The sequence below is a fragment of the Bison bison genome, unplaced genomic scaffold, assembly GCF_000754665.1.
Source record: "Bison bison bison isolate TAMUID 2011002044 unplaced genomic scaffold, Bison_UMD1.0 scf7180017864110, whole genome shotgun sequence".
Taxonomy (NCBI): domain Eukaryota; kingdom Metazoa; phylum Chordata; class Mammalia; order Artiodactyla; family Bovidae; genus Bison; species Bison bison.
Window position 1 is genome coordinate 55,288 of NW_011494682.1, and position 15,907 is coordinate 71,194.

The window sequence follows — 15,907 nt, forward strand, 5'->3', positions numbered from 1 at the left end:
ATGTCTTTACACTGGACATTATTTTGTTTGAGAAGCTTCCAAACAGAAATGTAAGCACTATATATGATCTTGGAAAAATGTTTTTACTATCATTTGTTTTCCATTAATTTCACACATCCTTTGGAGTCAGACTATTCTGGGTTTGAATTCTACCTCCACTTTATAACTGTGTACTGTGTGCAACTTGATTTTCTTATCTGTAAAATGAGGATCATATCATCTGGTGGAAGTATAGTAGATAGTTCAGAGGACAAACTCTGGAGCCAATTACCTGGGTTCAAATCTTAGCTTGTTAATTTAGTTGAGAGTAAGTTGGGAGAGGTGCTTAACTTCTCTGTACCTCAGTTTCCAGAATGGAGATAATAATAGTTCCTGCCTTTTATTGAGATTTAATGAGTTAATATATACAAAATGCTTAAAATAGTTTATCACATAAGTAAGCACATGGTAGTTATTAATGTTATTAGTTTCAATTATTACCACCTAGGGTATTGTGAAGGTTAAATAACTTGTTTATTTAGAAAATAATGATTTGTATATTGCCTGACACAATAAAAATATCTCCTAAATAATCAGAAACTGAGGAGTAGATACTTCATCTCATTGAGTCTTCATATATACCTGTTTAGAAGAAATTTTATCTGTCGTGTTTATTGTACCTAGGATAGTTTCTGATATACAGTAGACAGTACCTTTTTGTTTTTTGTTTGTTTTAAAGATTTGTTTATTTTTGGCTGTGTTGGCTTTTCTCTAGTTGCTGCGAGTGGGGGCTACTCTCTAGTTGCCTGCACAGGCTTCTCGGTCCACTGGTTTCTCTTATTGCAGAGTACGGGCTCTAGGGTGCTTTGGCTTCAGTGGTTCTGGGTCCTGGGCTCTAAGAGCACAGGCTCAGTAGTTGTGGTACACAGGCTTAGTTGCTCTGCGGCATGTGGGGCCCTCCTGGACCAGGGATCGAATGTGTGTGGACAGGTGGACTTTTTACCACTGAGTCATCAGGGATGCCCAACAATCCATTGTTGAGTTAATGTTATCACATTTTACAAATAAATAAACTAAGGCCCAAGAAAATTACAAGGTGTTTATACTAAGAAATAACATCACTTTGAGGAGACATTACTGGAAAGGCCATTCATATCATCACTTAGAGTTGACCATATGTGTTAATAATAACTCCCTCTAATTTTTTCCTTTTTCCTTCTCTTTAAAAAAATTCACTTTCTTTAGTTAGGTTAGAAAAATTTAGACTAGAGGAACTGTTCACCTTAGAGTTACAATTAAAGTTGTTAATCTAATTGAGTGATTACTACAAATTCAGTTCGTATGGCACTCTTAAAGTGCAGGGTTGTTTTGTTAATACTACAGAATAGAGCATAAAACATTTTTCTTTTCCCATTGTGTTTTCTATATTCTGGATTATATAAGGAAGAAATTTGACAGGGTATTGGGTTGACCAAAAAGTTTTGAATTTTTCTGTAAGATATTATGGAAAGCCCCAAGCAAACTTTCTGGTCAACTCAATAGTTTCACTCAACTGAGGTTCTATTACAGTAGTAAATATAATAAAAAATTAGCTCTACCATGAGTCACCCATATTTGCTATTTAATGATCCAGAACCAGTGTTTCTAAATTTCATGCATCTGAAATATTTTAATCTTTTGTAGTATTATTATAAGGGAGGGAGAGGTCATTTCTTTGGTTAGTAAATAAAGTTAAAGGCATTTCTAGAAAATGCATATAATCTTGATGTGTTATGGCTTGCTTCAATGACTGTGAATCTGTTGAATATTAATCTCATTTCTCTTAGATATTTCCAAACGATTAGTTTATAGAATACCAGATTACCATTAAAAAGCTACATTAAATTATTATTTTAACACCTGCAAGTCAACTCCTATATGTATTATATAATGCATATGCCTGATGTAACAAATTCCTAGTTTGATAGCACCTTGCCTCCCTCTTTGTGTATTTAATACAGCCATTAATCTCACTACAAGGCTTTACTAAGGATAAATTGCTACGTAACCCACTTCAACCTCTTTTGTTCAACCAGGAAGCCAGACATGTTTAAGCTTTTTAAAAAATACATTATTATTTCTTTTTTGAAATTTTGGAGTTTTAAAATTTGAAATGGTAAAATATAAGAGACTATCTATTTTGTCTGTTGAAATTACTTGGCTGAAGTTTGCTTTGGAATAGAGCTTCTGTATCTTTAAAAAATACACAGTGAGTCACCCCCTGCTCTTTTGGTAGATGCCTGGCTAGTGAACAGCTAAGCTGCTTTAGGCATGTAATAGAACATTCCATTTCCTGTTCCCTTGCTGACACAGAGGAGTGTTCCTGCTGGCAATGATCTAATCATAGTGCAGTAAGAAACATGGCAGTTTGATAAAACATGGTGGAGACAGCGGCTGAAATGGAAGCATATGTTCTAGAAGACATTCTTGAGGTAGGGCTAGGTTTGTAAATGAAATGAAAGTTGAAATCTAAACAAAGAAATCTTATCTGCCGGAATTATTTTACAGATGAATAGATTAGAGGAGAGAGCAAAGAGAGGCAGAGCATAAAAGCAAGATACGGTCAGACCTTATTCCGTGTGAGAATGTGGCAATCTAGTTCACATGATTACTAAATAAGTCTAGAATTAATTTGTTTAAACTTAATGTTTTGTAAATTGTAGATATATGTTTGATAGGGGGAAAAAAGAAAGAAGGAAAGGGCTTTGGACTTAATAAAAAGCCTTGTGCTGGTGGTGACCTTTAGATTAACTCATTAGAAGGTGGGGTCTGCAAAGCAGCTTTGAGTAGGTTTAGTATCATATGTCTTAGAATTCATTTACATATCTAAGCCCACAACTCTTGCTTGCAGTTAACTATTAAAAACAGCTGCTTATTTTAGTTTCTAGGGTAAAATTAAGCATATATATCAATCTATTTGCCTAATTTAGCTGGTACATCTGGTTCTAGGTTTTTCATGTGACTTTAATTATTATTAAATAAATTATTCAATTAAAAATTAAAAGACTGTAAAATTTAAGGCACCAGTGCTTGAGAGCTCACAAAAATCTGTATTTTCAGTCATGAAAATTTGAATTGTATTTTCTCTTTTTTCCTCCTTGTGTCAGTGTTATAGAACCTATTTGCGTATAAATCAGTGCAAGGAAATACATGTCAAAGTGAAACTATAATTGGTTTTGGCCTTGGATGTAGTATACCATCATATTTTTATTTATAGATATAAATATTTAAATAATTTTCTTATTTTGGGGGGTGTAGGGTTTTTCCCTCCTCATTAAAAAAAAAACTGGCTAATTTTTATGATGATTTAATGATGATGAGTGATATTCCTAATACTTAGACTCTTAAGATAATTTATTAAATATTTTACTGTCCTCAGGAAAAGAATTTGTTATGGGGAGAGGGCTTAGGAGAATAAACTGCAAAGGGAAGCCAGGCGGGGTTAACAGGAGAAAAAAGCCTATGCGCATTATAAAGTGCTGCATGATCAATGAGCATTTTCTGGAGTCCCTCAGTGTGTGCTTGGAGCTGACATTGCAGCAAGTCTCATGGTTGTTCTGCAGAATGAAAACTGATTCTATTGTGTTATCTAGCTCCTTGCAGACACCTGCCAATGTACTCTTTCCCCCTCTCCTTAGAGTTTTATTGTCTGAGTTGAATTCTCTGGTTAATTTCCATTCTTTTCCTCTTTTCTTTTTTTAATTTTGATACTGTTAGTGAGTTTCCTTAGAAATGGTATGGTAAATTATCCACTTAGAAATAGTGATATATATTTTCATTGAGGAACTTCTGTAATTAGCAGTGGTCACATGGCTATTAGTAGTTCAGATTAAAGAAGTCTGTTTATAAAGTTCTAGGAGGACATTTTTATTTGCTTTTTAAAACTTTTGCTTTGAATTTTAAAAGAAGCGTACCTTATAGATTTCAGTAAATTCATCTGACATTTTCTTTGGTCGTTTTAAATTTCAGCATATAATAGATTTTAGAAGTCTACTTATTTTCTGGGAAAAGCCTACTTGGGCATAGTTTTGTGTCTTAAGTATAAATTTTTCTAATACTTCCTTAAGAGTTGACTTTTCATTATTCCCACTAAAGCACTAAAAGTGTTTAATGTCATGGTAAGATTTTACGTTACCTAACTTGTTCATAGTTACTAGTTAGTTGCAGAGGTTATTTACTGTCTGTAATTTTAATTATTTGTCCTAATTCTCTCTCTCTTAATTTGATTCCTATATACCTGTCACATTAAACCATACTAAGTGAGTAGTTTTGTCTTTGTTTCATGTTATTTTATTTAAATGAGTATTTGTCAAGTATTGGCAGACTAGAAGTGAAAAATTTCCAACTAGTAATGAAATATTCTTCTTTTCAAAAATTAGAAGTACTCATAATGGGGATGTCCCTGATGGTCCAGTGGCTAAGACTGTTAATGCAGGGAGCCCCAGGTTTGATACCTGGTCAGGGAACTAGATCCCACATGGCACAACTAAGAGTTTGCATATCATAGCTAAAGATCCTGCATGCTGCAACCAAGACCTGGCACAGCCAAATAAGTATTTTTTTAAAAAGTACTCTTGATGACCTAATGCTAATAGTAAAAGTTAAAAAAGAATAAACTTCCTAACTCTGAAGCTAAAATGTACCATTTTCTAAAGTACCTCATATGGCATATTTTATACAATGAGCTTCCTAGAAAAAAATTTTAATGAGTTAACTCATTGTGTAAATGTCTAATAATGAATAATGAAGTTCATCTATATACCACAGTGATAATTTTATTATTGTATCTAATATTAAGCCATTTGAAGTTTATCACCATATTTTTTTCCATAATTTTTATCATTATGACTTATTTATTGAGCATCTGGAATTTTATGTAGATTTCTGATTATTTACATTAAACACTGAATTCCTTTTTTTTTTTCTGTCTTTGAATATAACTTGGTCTTTTGAATCATACATTTTACAAGGTACTTTTATTTAAGTCTTAATAAAAAGAAAGCTTAAAATCAACATCGTTAGTGATTTAGTGCAGATTAATTCTTGTAATGCAGTGGTTTACCTTTTAAATTGTGATTGTTTATTGTATATACCCACATTTATTTAATGTACATTTTTAAGTGATCATCAGTCTTGAGTAAAATACTGTGTTTCTAAAACTTATAGTACAACAGAAAAAGATTGATTTCAACTTATATCATTGCTTCTCAGCTCTCTATAGTAATGGATTTAATAGAATAATTTAGTTATTTAAATTATCTAGATAATCTGGTCAGTGATTTTTTTCCTCCAAACCGAAGTAGTCAAAGTGTTTCTGTTCCTTTTGCCCACCTTAACTAATATTCAGGAAAATGGCCACCTACAGATGATAGGGAGCCTACATAAATACCTCTTTCTCTTTTTTTTTTGCTTATATTATTTTTGCTGAGACATGATTATAATTTTAGAACTTTGATGTTCTTCCTCTGAGTCATATATAATAATGGATCTTAGTACTTAGAAAGATCAAGAAGAAAAAAAAGTTCTCCAAACTTTTATTTTTGAGGGGGGGAGGGGTGTTTCCAAGTTTGTGTGTCCAGGTGCTATGCATATAAACCTGAGATATTATATAAGCTTTTTAAATATGAAAACAAAACATATGAGAGGTCAGATACTCGATTACTATATATTCTAGTTTTATTCTCTTTGAACTATGTTTAGTAGTTTTCTATAAGAATTGCTTTAGAAATGAAAAATTTTTATAAGTATTTCTTTTAATTTTAATCAAGTTCAAAATACTTTCTTCAGGGTATAGCATTTGATACATTTTTGCCTTAAAAATACCAGTGTTTTGAAAATAAAAATATTTACATTTTTAAGAGTAGTAACTTGCCCAGTCTTGTTCCTTTGTCAGCTAGATCCAGAGTGTCTAGCTTCATCTGTACTTTATTTTACAGGTTGTAATATGTAAGCTAAAAGCCCTTATATCTCTGTGGTTGTTCCTTAGATATTCAGTGGGTTGAGGATTTGGCTGAACGTTTTAGGGTTTAATTAAATTAAGGATTCGATTAAACATATTAAGTAGGTTTATTATGGAACTATTTCTTGCATTTGTATTTATCTTGAGATTGGAGGGGTTTTAATCTTGAAAGAGTCGCAGGGACATTGTTGTTTCTTTTTGATTTGTCACCATTATGGGCTAGTGGTAAATAGTGCATTTTCATCTAAACAGGGGAATTCCACTTGCTATTTATTTAAAAATTATTTTTAGTAATGATATAAAAGCTCTTCAGAGTAAACTCTTTTGACAGTGTCCTGCTATATTTCTTTTTATTCTATGAAATACATTGGCTTATGTAATACATATTTTTCATATGTTATATCAGTAAGTCTTCCATGAATTTCTAAATTCTATATCTATGTAGTTAGTATAATGCTTTTGACATTTTTCACTAGGAAGATTTGGAGTTACTCGTATGTGTGTGTGTTCACACGCACCCACTCAGTCATGTCCGATTGTGCGACCCCGTAGACTGTAGCCCATCAGGCTTCTCTGTTCATGGAATTTTCCAGGCAAGAATACTGGAGTGGGTTCTCATTCTCTACTTGAGGGGAATCTCCCTTACCCAGGAATAGAACCCGCAGTATCTTGAAAGAAAGAAAGTGAAGTTGCTCAGTCGTGTCCGACTGTTTGCGACCCCACGGACTGTAGCCTACCAGGCTCCTCTGTCCGTGGGATTTTCCAGGCATGAATACTGGAGTGGGTTGTCATCGCCTTTTCCATCATTTCATGAGGCACCTGGTATTCTAATCATTAGCAAAAAACAGCCAGAGAGAGTCTCAGCTGTATACAAAAAAACAGTGCCCCAATGGACCCAGGCAAAACAGGGAAGCGTTCCACTTGTCTCTTTGTCTAGTCTTTGCCAGGATGATTGATATAAAATGATTGATATTGGCAGGCAGATTCTTTACAATTGTGCCACCTGGGAAGCCCCTGGGAGTTATTCTTGGGACAAATATAATTTGATCTAGAGACAGAAAAGTTTAGCTAAATATATAAGTTATTTGAATTAATAAATGTAACATTTTCCATTCATTAAGAGGTTTTGGAGACATTAGACATGTTGGCTATATTGAGTCTTATAATTTCACTCCAGAATTTATTGAGCATCTTCAATATGCTAAGCAGTTGAAATTCAGTGAGATTAGTCCAGCTAGCTTTGCTTCATCAAAGTAAAAATTCAGTAGACAGAATGTCTGTCATTGGTATTTAAACATTCTTAAATTCAGGATGTGTACAGATGTATGTTTGAATGCTTGTATCTTACTTCATTTGTTTTTCTGGATAGTTTTAGCATTCTGATTTTTTTAGTAAGCAAATATTTTTCTTTAAGTACTTTTAAGTTTTGTGTGTGTGTGTGTGTGTGTGCTTATCTAATTGTTATGCGTATTTATGAATGTCAGGCTGTCTAGAAAGTCCCCTAGATGTCATTGTCATCTATTTATTTGTAAAGATTTTGCTGTTGCCAGTTATATCAGTATGTTGTTATACATATGTTCATATAACACGCTCACATATGCTTGCTTCTATATACTCTGTGTACAAACATTCACGTCTCTGCTATATTATGCTTTATGAATACTCTTATTTGAAAGTTGAGTCTGTCTTGAATGGAGGGGCAGAAGTTGCAACATTGCTTTCACACACCAACTTTGGGAGAATGCATACGAGAGTAGTAGAAGATGACTAAAAGATAGACTTAACGTTAGTAATCCCTCTAAAGAAGACTAATATTTTAGTGGAGTAGTTTCAAACCTTTCAAGTGAAGGTTTCAAACAGCTTGCAAAAGATAGTGTAACTACAGATATGTAAATTAATGTTACTCTCACAAGAAAGTAATGTCAGGATTGTCCAAATGCTACTAGTCCCACGTTAATTCAACACAGTCTGGTGCTTAAGGTGGAACATATTGTGAAACATGCATTAGGAAAGGTCTACGTCATGTGTTACCTGCATATACATGTAGCAGCATTGGCACTTTCTGAAGTATTTGGGTCCTTGTTCTGATGCTTGACTGAATAACTCATTCTGGTGTTGAAGTGACTTGATCACCACAGACTTGCTGAATATCAAAGTCTTGCTTAATCACTGGTTTGGTTTTAGTACATAGCTTCCAGATTTGCCAAAACAAAGGTCTTTCAGGAGGTGTTTACAAATATCTTGAGGTAACTTTTGGTTTTGGTTTAATGAGTGGCTAGATTGTTGGCCATTAATATTGGTCTTGGATAGAACCATACTTCTAACTAACTGGCTATATATGGACAGATAGATATATGTTATATGTAGGATACCCACATAATTTTATAGTGGCAATGGAAATTGACCACATTAGTTAACAATTTGTTGAAAATTTGTTATTATACAGAAGGATTGTGCTATTACAGTTTTACTTAATTTTATAAAAGTAACTTTTCCGAAAGAAAACAACTGAGAAGAATGGCATTATTTTAGATTTTTACAAATACCTTTGAAGTCTGGCTTAATAGAAGATATGTCTGCTTTTATATTTAGTCTGTTGCAATACATTATTTTAGAGGAAGTCTAAGAAAAAGTACCGTCTTAACATTTAGAATATTTTAATAGCCATTTTGATAATTGTGAATATTTTTCTTTGATACCAGTCCTAAAACTATGATGGTTTCCTGGAGGTTAGTTGTAGTGTAGAATCTGAAACATTATCAGCGAATTTTTTGAACTTTGTTCAATTAAAACCCACTGGTTTTTTGTGTATCTTGAGTAGATCATTTGGTGCATGATTTTGTAGCATCGTACTCTGGTCAATTGGAAAATACTGATTTACTGAGTTCCAAATATTGCTGCCTTTTATTCCACGATATAAAAAAATAACATTTACTAATACATCACTCTTCTCCTTAGAAAAATAAAGAACTGGAAAGCTGTCACATTCAGTGACAGATATAAATTTTCCAAAATTATAATGTATACTTGAAAGTTTGAATTTATCACTGATGAGAAAGAGAGTTGTTTTTGTTGAAATGATATCAGTGTTCCATGAAAAAAAGGTATTGGTTTAGATCACATTTACACAGGTGTTTTTCTTGAGACAACTGCAGTATCTAGGTATGCAGCAGAAATGTTTTCCATTTTGTTACACTGAATATTAAAAGGTAATATACTCAAGGTGGAAAATTTAAAAATTAGTACTTTTTATTGCTTCATAATGGAAATTCACCCTTAATTTTTTTCACTTAATTATGAGTGCATGGCAGACAAGATATGATGATTGGTGATATGGCCATGATTTGTGTTAAGGGAATAGCAGTTTTTACCCACCATTATTTTTGTATCATCAATTTAATGTCAACAGTGAAACAGGCAAATAACATTTTAGTACTGTATTATAAAAATAGTTTTGACTTCACAGAGCCTCTGAAAGAGTTTTGAGGATCTCTATGGATCTCGCGGATCATAGTTGAGTAACTGCTAGTTTAGTATATTGCCCAAGTTTACAGTCAGTAATGGCATAAAACTAAGATTTAGATTTAAGTCTACTCGATTAAAATGTTTTCTTTTACCATATTATCAAATTTTAAAATTTATTACATAGTCCCAACTTCTCTAACTTCTTTTGTCACTCTAGGTTTCTCTATCCTTCAACTACAATACAGCAGATATAAAATAAAACGAGGGAAAAATTTTGTGGAAAAAAATTTAAATATGTTTTGCAATTCGTCATTCAGAATTTATACAAAAGGATTTTGAAGATTCCTGAGTGAAGGAGGACAGATATAAGTAGAAGTGGTTTTGCTTGCAGAATAACATTATGTAATACTTTTAATTTTGATAAAGATGAATAAAGATGAAAAACTTAAATGGGTTATGAATTTCGTCAAATGTCTTGTTATAGTTCAGAATGATTAGGAAAGGAGTTTATATATTATAACTGTTTGAATTACTCATATGTTAGCGAGTGGAAACAAATAGATGAAGTATGTGTCAAATTCAAATATTTTTCTCTTTAAAGATTTTAGGCTTTTTTCATGTATTTATTTAGATGCTTTGGGGGTTAGTTATGGTGCGCAGGTTCTTTTTCATTGTGGTGCACAGGCTCTGAAGTGTGTGGGTTCAGTAGTTTTGGAGCTCAGTAGTTGTGCACAGGCTTAGTTGCCCTGCAACTAAGGATCTTATCTTAGTTCCCTGACCAGGAACTGAACCCATGTGCCCTGATGTTGGTTATCCAAAGACTAAGCCATTTCACCTTCCTCTGCAAAGTAGCAAATTAAGTTGTTTAAAATCTACTTTTCCTCTTGTATTTGTATGTACTATGTTTTTGCCACAAATTAATTTTGAAATTGGCACTGAAATCATGTGGTCTCATAGGAAAAAAGGATCTATAACATCTGCACATCTCTTGTCTTTATGCTTCTTAAATGCTGAATACAACTCTTCTCCCCACCTACCAAATTCCAAGTGACTGTTGGAAGATTCCCTTGGAGAAGGGCATGGCAATCCACTCCAGTATTCTTGCCTTGAGAATCCCATGGACAGAGGAGCCTGGTGGGGTTGCAAAGAGTTGGAAGTGACTTAGCATGCACACATTCATTGAGATGAGAAGCAATGTTGAGCCAGTGTTAACACAGCTTGTTGGTGATCTCTATAGTCTGGATTCCTTCTTTAGTCTCAAGCCTTTTATCATTTATCCTGCTTCTGACTTTTGATACTTGCTGTCCACTTTGTTTTGATTTCTTACTCCTGCTACAGATTATTTAGATTCTGCTCCTCCTCTTGATGTTTGGATATTATGAACAGCCTAACTCATTTGTTGAGCTTCTTATTTTTCTAACTAGTGTTTATCCTTAACTGGTTCTAACCTTGAATTTGCTCTGTTGCCATTTCTTCAGTCTTTGTCACATTCTACACTTGTAATTTATGCCCTGTCATCATACAAAGATCAACATATATTTGTATGAACTATTTAAGCAAGTATGAGAAATAGTTTCTAAATTCTTATGTTCCATAAGGAAGTACTGGTTAAGATTTTCCAAAAATTTGTGCTGGTGTTGAAGTGTTCACAAATATTGGAAAATTTTCCTTTCTATTATTTTGTCACATTTGTACAATATTATCTTCTCAAGAATCTTTCTCAGTTTATTTTTCCTATTTTTTTTAAGTTTTATTTATGAAATAAATGGAGATAGGACTGGATAGAAAGTTGCTTTCTTCTAAATGTATTTAAGAAACCAAAATATTAAGATTAGGCTTTATATATGCCATATGAAAAAAGTCTTCTTAGGTAGATCATTTTGTAAATATTTTATGAATTACAAAGAATATATCTTTTATAAAGTATGATAAGTGAGAATGCTAAATTACATCAACATTGACTTTTAAGTATTTTTACATTTAATAGGCTTCCTTTTTAATTGTCTTGAGCTTATAGTGAGATTGTATGATTTTCTGTGAATAGTTTTATTCTTCTTGATGTCCTCAGTGACGTAGCATTGTATCTTGAACACAGTAAATGCTTGTTTTTCATTTGGAGTTACACATGTACAATGAAGGAATTACTGTACTGTGTTTTTATCTTGGAAAGTTCTCTGAACTCTTAGTTTTGGTTAGGTATATACATGAAATGAGGCAGAAGAGTAACAGTTAATCACGTTATTCAGATCAACCCAGGTGATCTGTAGGTTGGAGTTCTAACATAGTCTTTGTATGTTATTTGAAATAATATTTTTCTTTTTATTCTTGCACTTTTTGGTCTCTAAAGTTAAATTGTACTGTATAGTTTTTCTAAGATCCCTTCTATATATATTAAAGTCTTGACTAGAACTCTAAAGATAGTAGCTTCAGTAACTTCTAAACAAGAAGTTTGATATGATGGTGTGTTTTACAAGTTTTAAAACTTCTTTTGCTTTGTTATTTCACATTTAAGAAGCAAATACAAGTGCAGTGTTGCACCTGAACTATTATTTGACATCCTTCTATCCACCCAACTTTATTTTTACATTTAATCTGAATTGTTTATTTTTACATTGTATTATAATATTCTGTTACTACTTACAGTGTTTACCTGCTGCCCTCTTCAACATCTATTCATTATTCAAAATTCTCCTTCCCTAGGGTTTTTTCCCTCTCTAGCCTTTCTTTCAAGTTCATTATCTCTTATCCTGTCCTACTCTTAAAAAGTAACGTTAGAGTGTGTACATTAGAAATATTTTAATGTCTCTGTAATGTGCTTGATAAATGCTGAATTCTTTAATATGGATACCTTGACTCTCTTTAAAAAAAAATGCTTTCTGCATTTATGTAAAAGATATTTCATTCCACAAGAGAATTTGAAGTGTCTTATAAGAGTATACTGAACTGAACTGATGAGTATATATATTCTGAAAAATAAAAATACAAAAATCAGAAGTAGTAAATTAATACCAGTGGTAAAATTGACTTCAGTTCAGTCACTCAGTTGTGTCCGACTCTTTGCAACCCCATGAATTGTAGCACACCAGGCCTCCCTGTCCATCACCAACTCCCGGAGTTCACGAAAACTCATGTCCATTGAGTCGGTGATGCCATCCAGCCATCTTATCCTCTGTCGTCCCCTTCTCCTCCTGCCCTCAATCCCTCCCAGCATCCAGGTCTTTTCCAGTGAGTCAACTCTTCCCATGAGGTGGCCAAAGTACTGGAGTTTCAGCTTTAGCATCAGTCCTTCCAAAGAAATCCCAGGGCTGATCTCCTTCAGAATGGACTGGTTGGATCTCCTTGCAGTCCAAGGGACTCTCAAGAGTCTTCTCCAACACCACAGTTCAAAAGCATCAATTCTTTGGCACTCAGCTTTCTTCACAGTCCAATTCTCACATCCATACATGACCAGTGGAAAAACCATAGCCTTGACTAGACGGACCTTTGTTGGCAAAGTAATGTCTCTGCTTTTGAATATGCTATCTAGGTTGGTCATAACTTTCCTTCCAAGGAGTAAGCGTCTTTTAATTTCATGGCTGCAATCACCTGTAGTGATTTTGGAGCCCCCCAAAATAAAGTCTGACACTGTTTCCACTATTTGCCCATCTGTTTCCCATGAAGTGATGGGACCAGATGCCATGATCTTAGTTTTCTAAATGTTGATGTAGATTGAATTAACTAGCAACAAGAGCCAAATTAGAAACTTGATAAGTTTTGAGATTTGTGTTGTTCATAAACTCTGTAAGCATGGTGGATGTTCTGGAGAATTGATAAATTTTGTGCAATTTAGATCTTAGAAAATAATTTCTCTTTGTGCCCCTGTATTGGACCTACTGCTTATTGTATTAAATAACTCCATCTTCTAAAACTAAACAAACTTGATATTAGTTTCTACAAAATGTAAGCCAAGGATTTACTGATAAAATTCGGTTGGGTTTAAAAAACTAGTACTGTAGCCTGAGTACTCAGTTTTCTGGTAGTCTGGTTTGTTTCAAGGATAAAATTTAGAACACTCAGAGCAGAGATTGCAAACTCATGGCTTCTTGGCTGTATCAGACTTAGGAATGTATTTTGTATAGCTGACATAATGTTGGCCCACGTGATGGTCATTTATTTAGATTTAAAAAAAAAATTCATCTCAGAAGTTTTGTGTAGTTTTCACTGTTTGGGCCTTACAAATGTTCTGTTAAATTTTTCCCTGTAAGGGATGGAAGACTTCTCTACCCTCTTAGATTCAGTGGTTGAGATGTGCAAATTGAAAAGAAGTCAAAACCGAAAGAAGCAATTAGGCCTGGGAGCTTATATGCCATTTTTTTTTTTTTTGGTTCCATAAAGTCTTAGTTGTGGCACATGGGCTTAGTTGCCCCATGGCAGGTGGGATCTTCGGGTCGCAGTTCCCTGACCAGGGATTGAACCAGTGTCCCCTGCAGTGGAAGGCAGATTCTTTACCACTGAACCACCTGGGAAGTCCTGCTTATATGCCATCTTAACAATGGATGATAAATGGTGTCCTAACTAGCCAAAGGAATGGAGAAGGCAATGGCACCCCACTCCAGTACTCTTGCCTGGAAAATCCCATGGACAGAGGATCCTGGTAGGCTGCAGTCCATGGGGTCGTGAAGAGTTGGATACGACTGAGCTACTTCACTTTCACTTCTCACTTTCATGCATTGGAGAAGGAAATGGCAACCCACTCCAGTGTTCTTGCCTGGAGAATCCCAGGGACAGGAGAGCCTGGTGGGCTGCCGGCGACTTAGCAGCAGTAGCAGCAGCCAAAGGAAAAAGAATTTGGACTTCTTGGATGTAGAAGGGCAACGATATAGGAAAACTGATTGGTAAATGTTGTTGTTCAGTCGTCCAGTTGTGTCTGACACTTTGTGACCCCATGGACTGCAGCACGCCAGGCCTGTCTGTTCCTCACCATCTCCCAGAATTTGCCCAAGTTCATGTCCATTACATCGGCAAAGCCATCCAGTCATCTCGTCCTCTGATACCGTCTTCTCCTGCGCTCAGTCTTTCCCAGCATCAGCAACTTTTCCAGTGAATCAGCTATTCGCATCAGATTACCAAAATACTGGAGTTTTAGCTTCAGTATCAGTCTTTCCAGCAAGTATTCAGGTTGATTTCCCTTAAGATTGACTGGTTTGATCTCCTTACTGTCCAAGTAACTGGGTTATCTATTGAAGTTTCTTATGCGGAGTTAAGTTTGAGCCATCACCAGTGATAAGAGTCATCTCCAATGACAGTGATTAAGAGTCTTTCTCCTCTTCCTGGTTTAGGAGAGGCCAAGATGAAATACTTAGATTATTGTAAATGATAATTCTTTATATTTTATTTGGCAGTTGTTTGTCCAATATACAAATAGACATTTGTATATTGATCTTATATCCTATTGGCTTGCTAAATTCACTTGGTTAACCAGGGTTGTTTTTTGTTTGTTTGTTTGATGGTAGAATTTTCTACATGCATGGTCATCTCTGCAAATTAAGTCAGTTTATCTCTCCTTCTCCCCTATTTTTAATTTCTTGCCTTGTTGGCCTACGTAGGACCTCCAGTAAAATACTGAATAGAATTGGTGACTTATTGGACCAAGTTGCCTTGTTCCTGATCTTAGCAGGGGAAGTGTTCAATTTTTCCTAATTAAGTATGATGTTCTTTATACTTTTTTCTAGATTCCCTTATCTGGTTAAGATATCTACCCCTAGTTTGCTAAAAAATTTTATTATCAGAAGATACTGAACTGTCAGGTCTTTTATCTGATTCTGTTGAGATGATCCTTGATTTTCCTTCTTTGTTCTGTCATTATGTGAATTACATTAATTGACTCTTGGATTTTTAAGCCAACTTTGTATTCTTAGAATAAACTGCATTTGGTCATGATATATGACCCCTTTTGGATATGGCTGGATTTGGTTTACTAGTATATTATTAAGGATTCTTGTTCTTCACAAGGCATATTGATCTTTAGTTTTCTTAAAAAAAAACATCTGGCTATTGTGTATCAGAGAAATGTTAGCCTTATAACGTGTTTGGAAGTACATCTTTCTTTACTATTTTCTGAAAATTTGTTTGAGTGATTGAGTTGAGCAATGAAGCCATCTGTACCTTGTGTTTTATTTGTGGGAACATTTTTAATGAAAAATCCATTTCCTTTGATAGATACATGGCTATTTAGCTTTTCTTTGTCAGTTTTGAAAATTTTAATTCTTTTTGCGTAATTTGTGTATTTCAGTCTAAGTTGTTGAATTAATTGACATAAGGTTGTTCATAGTGGTCTTTATTATTTTAAATGATGGTAATCAGCCATGAAATTAAAAGACGCTTACTCCTTGGAAGGAAAGTTATGACCAACCTAGATAGCATATTCAAAAGCAGAGACATTACTTTGCCAACAAAGGTCCGTCTAGTCAAGGCTATGGTTTTTCC

General features: G+C 34.2%; 1 protein-coding gene across 4 annotated transcripts in view; it reads left to right on the plus strand.

Annotated features, from left to right (window-relative positions):
• ANKRD17 (ankyrin repeat domain 17) overlaps positions 1-15,907 on the plus strand; it is a 167,154-nt gene that overhangs the window by 33,869 nt on the left and 117,378 nt on the right. For 2 of the 4 annotated variants that reach the window (XM_010839075.1, XM_010839079.1), the window contains exon 1: positions 7-2,450. The exons of 1 other annotated variant lie outside the window; for it this stretch is intronic. In XM_010839075.1, the coding sequence (XP_010837377.1) occupies positions 2,397-2,450 (54 nt within the window). In that variant the 5' untranslated portion in view covers positions 7-2,396. Of the gene's footprint in view, positions 1-6; positions 2,451-15,907 lie in introns of those variants that run through there. One more of the 4 variants, XM_010839077.1, reaches the window with a different exon arrangement.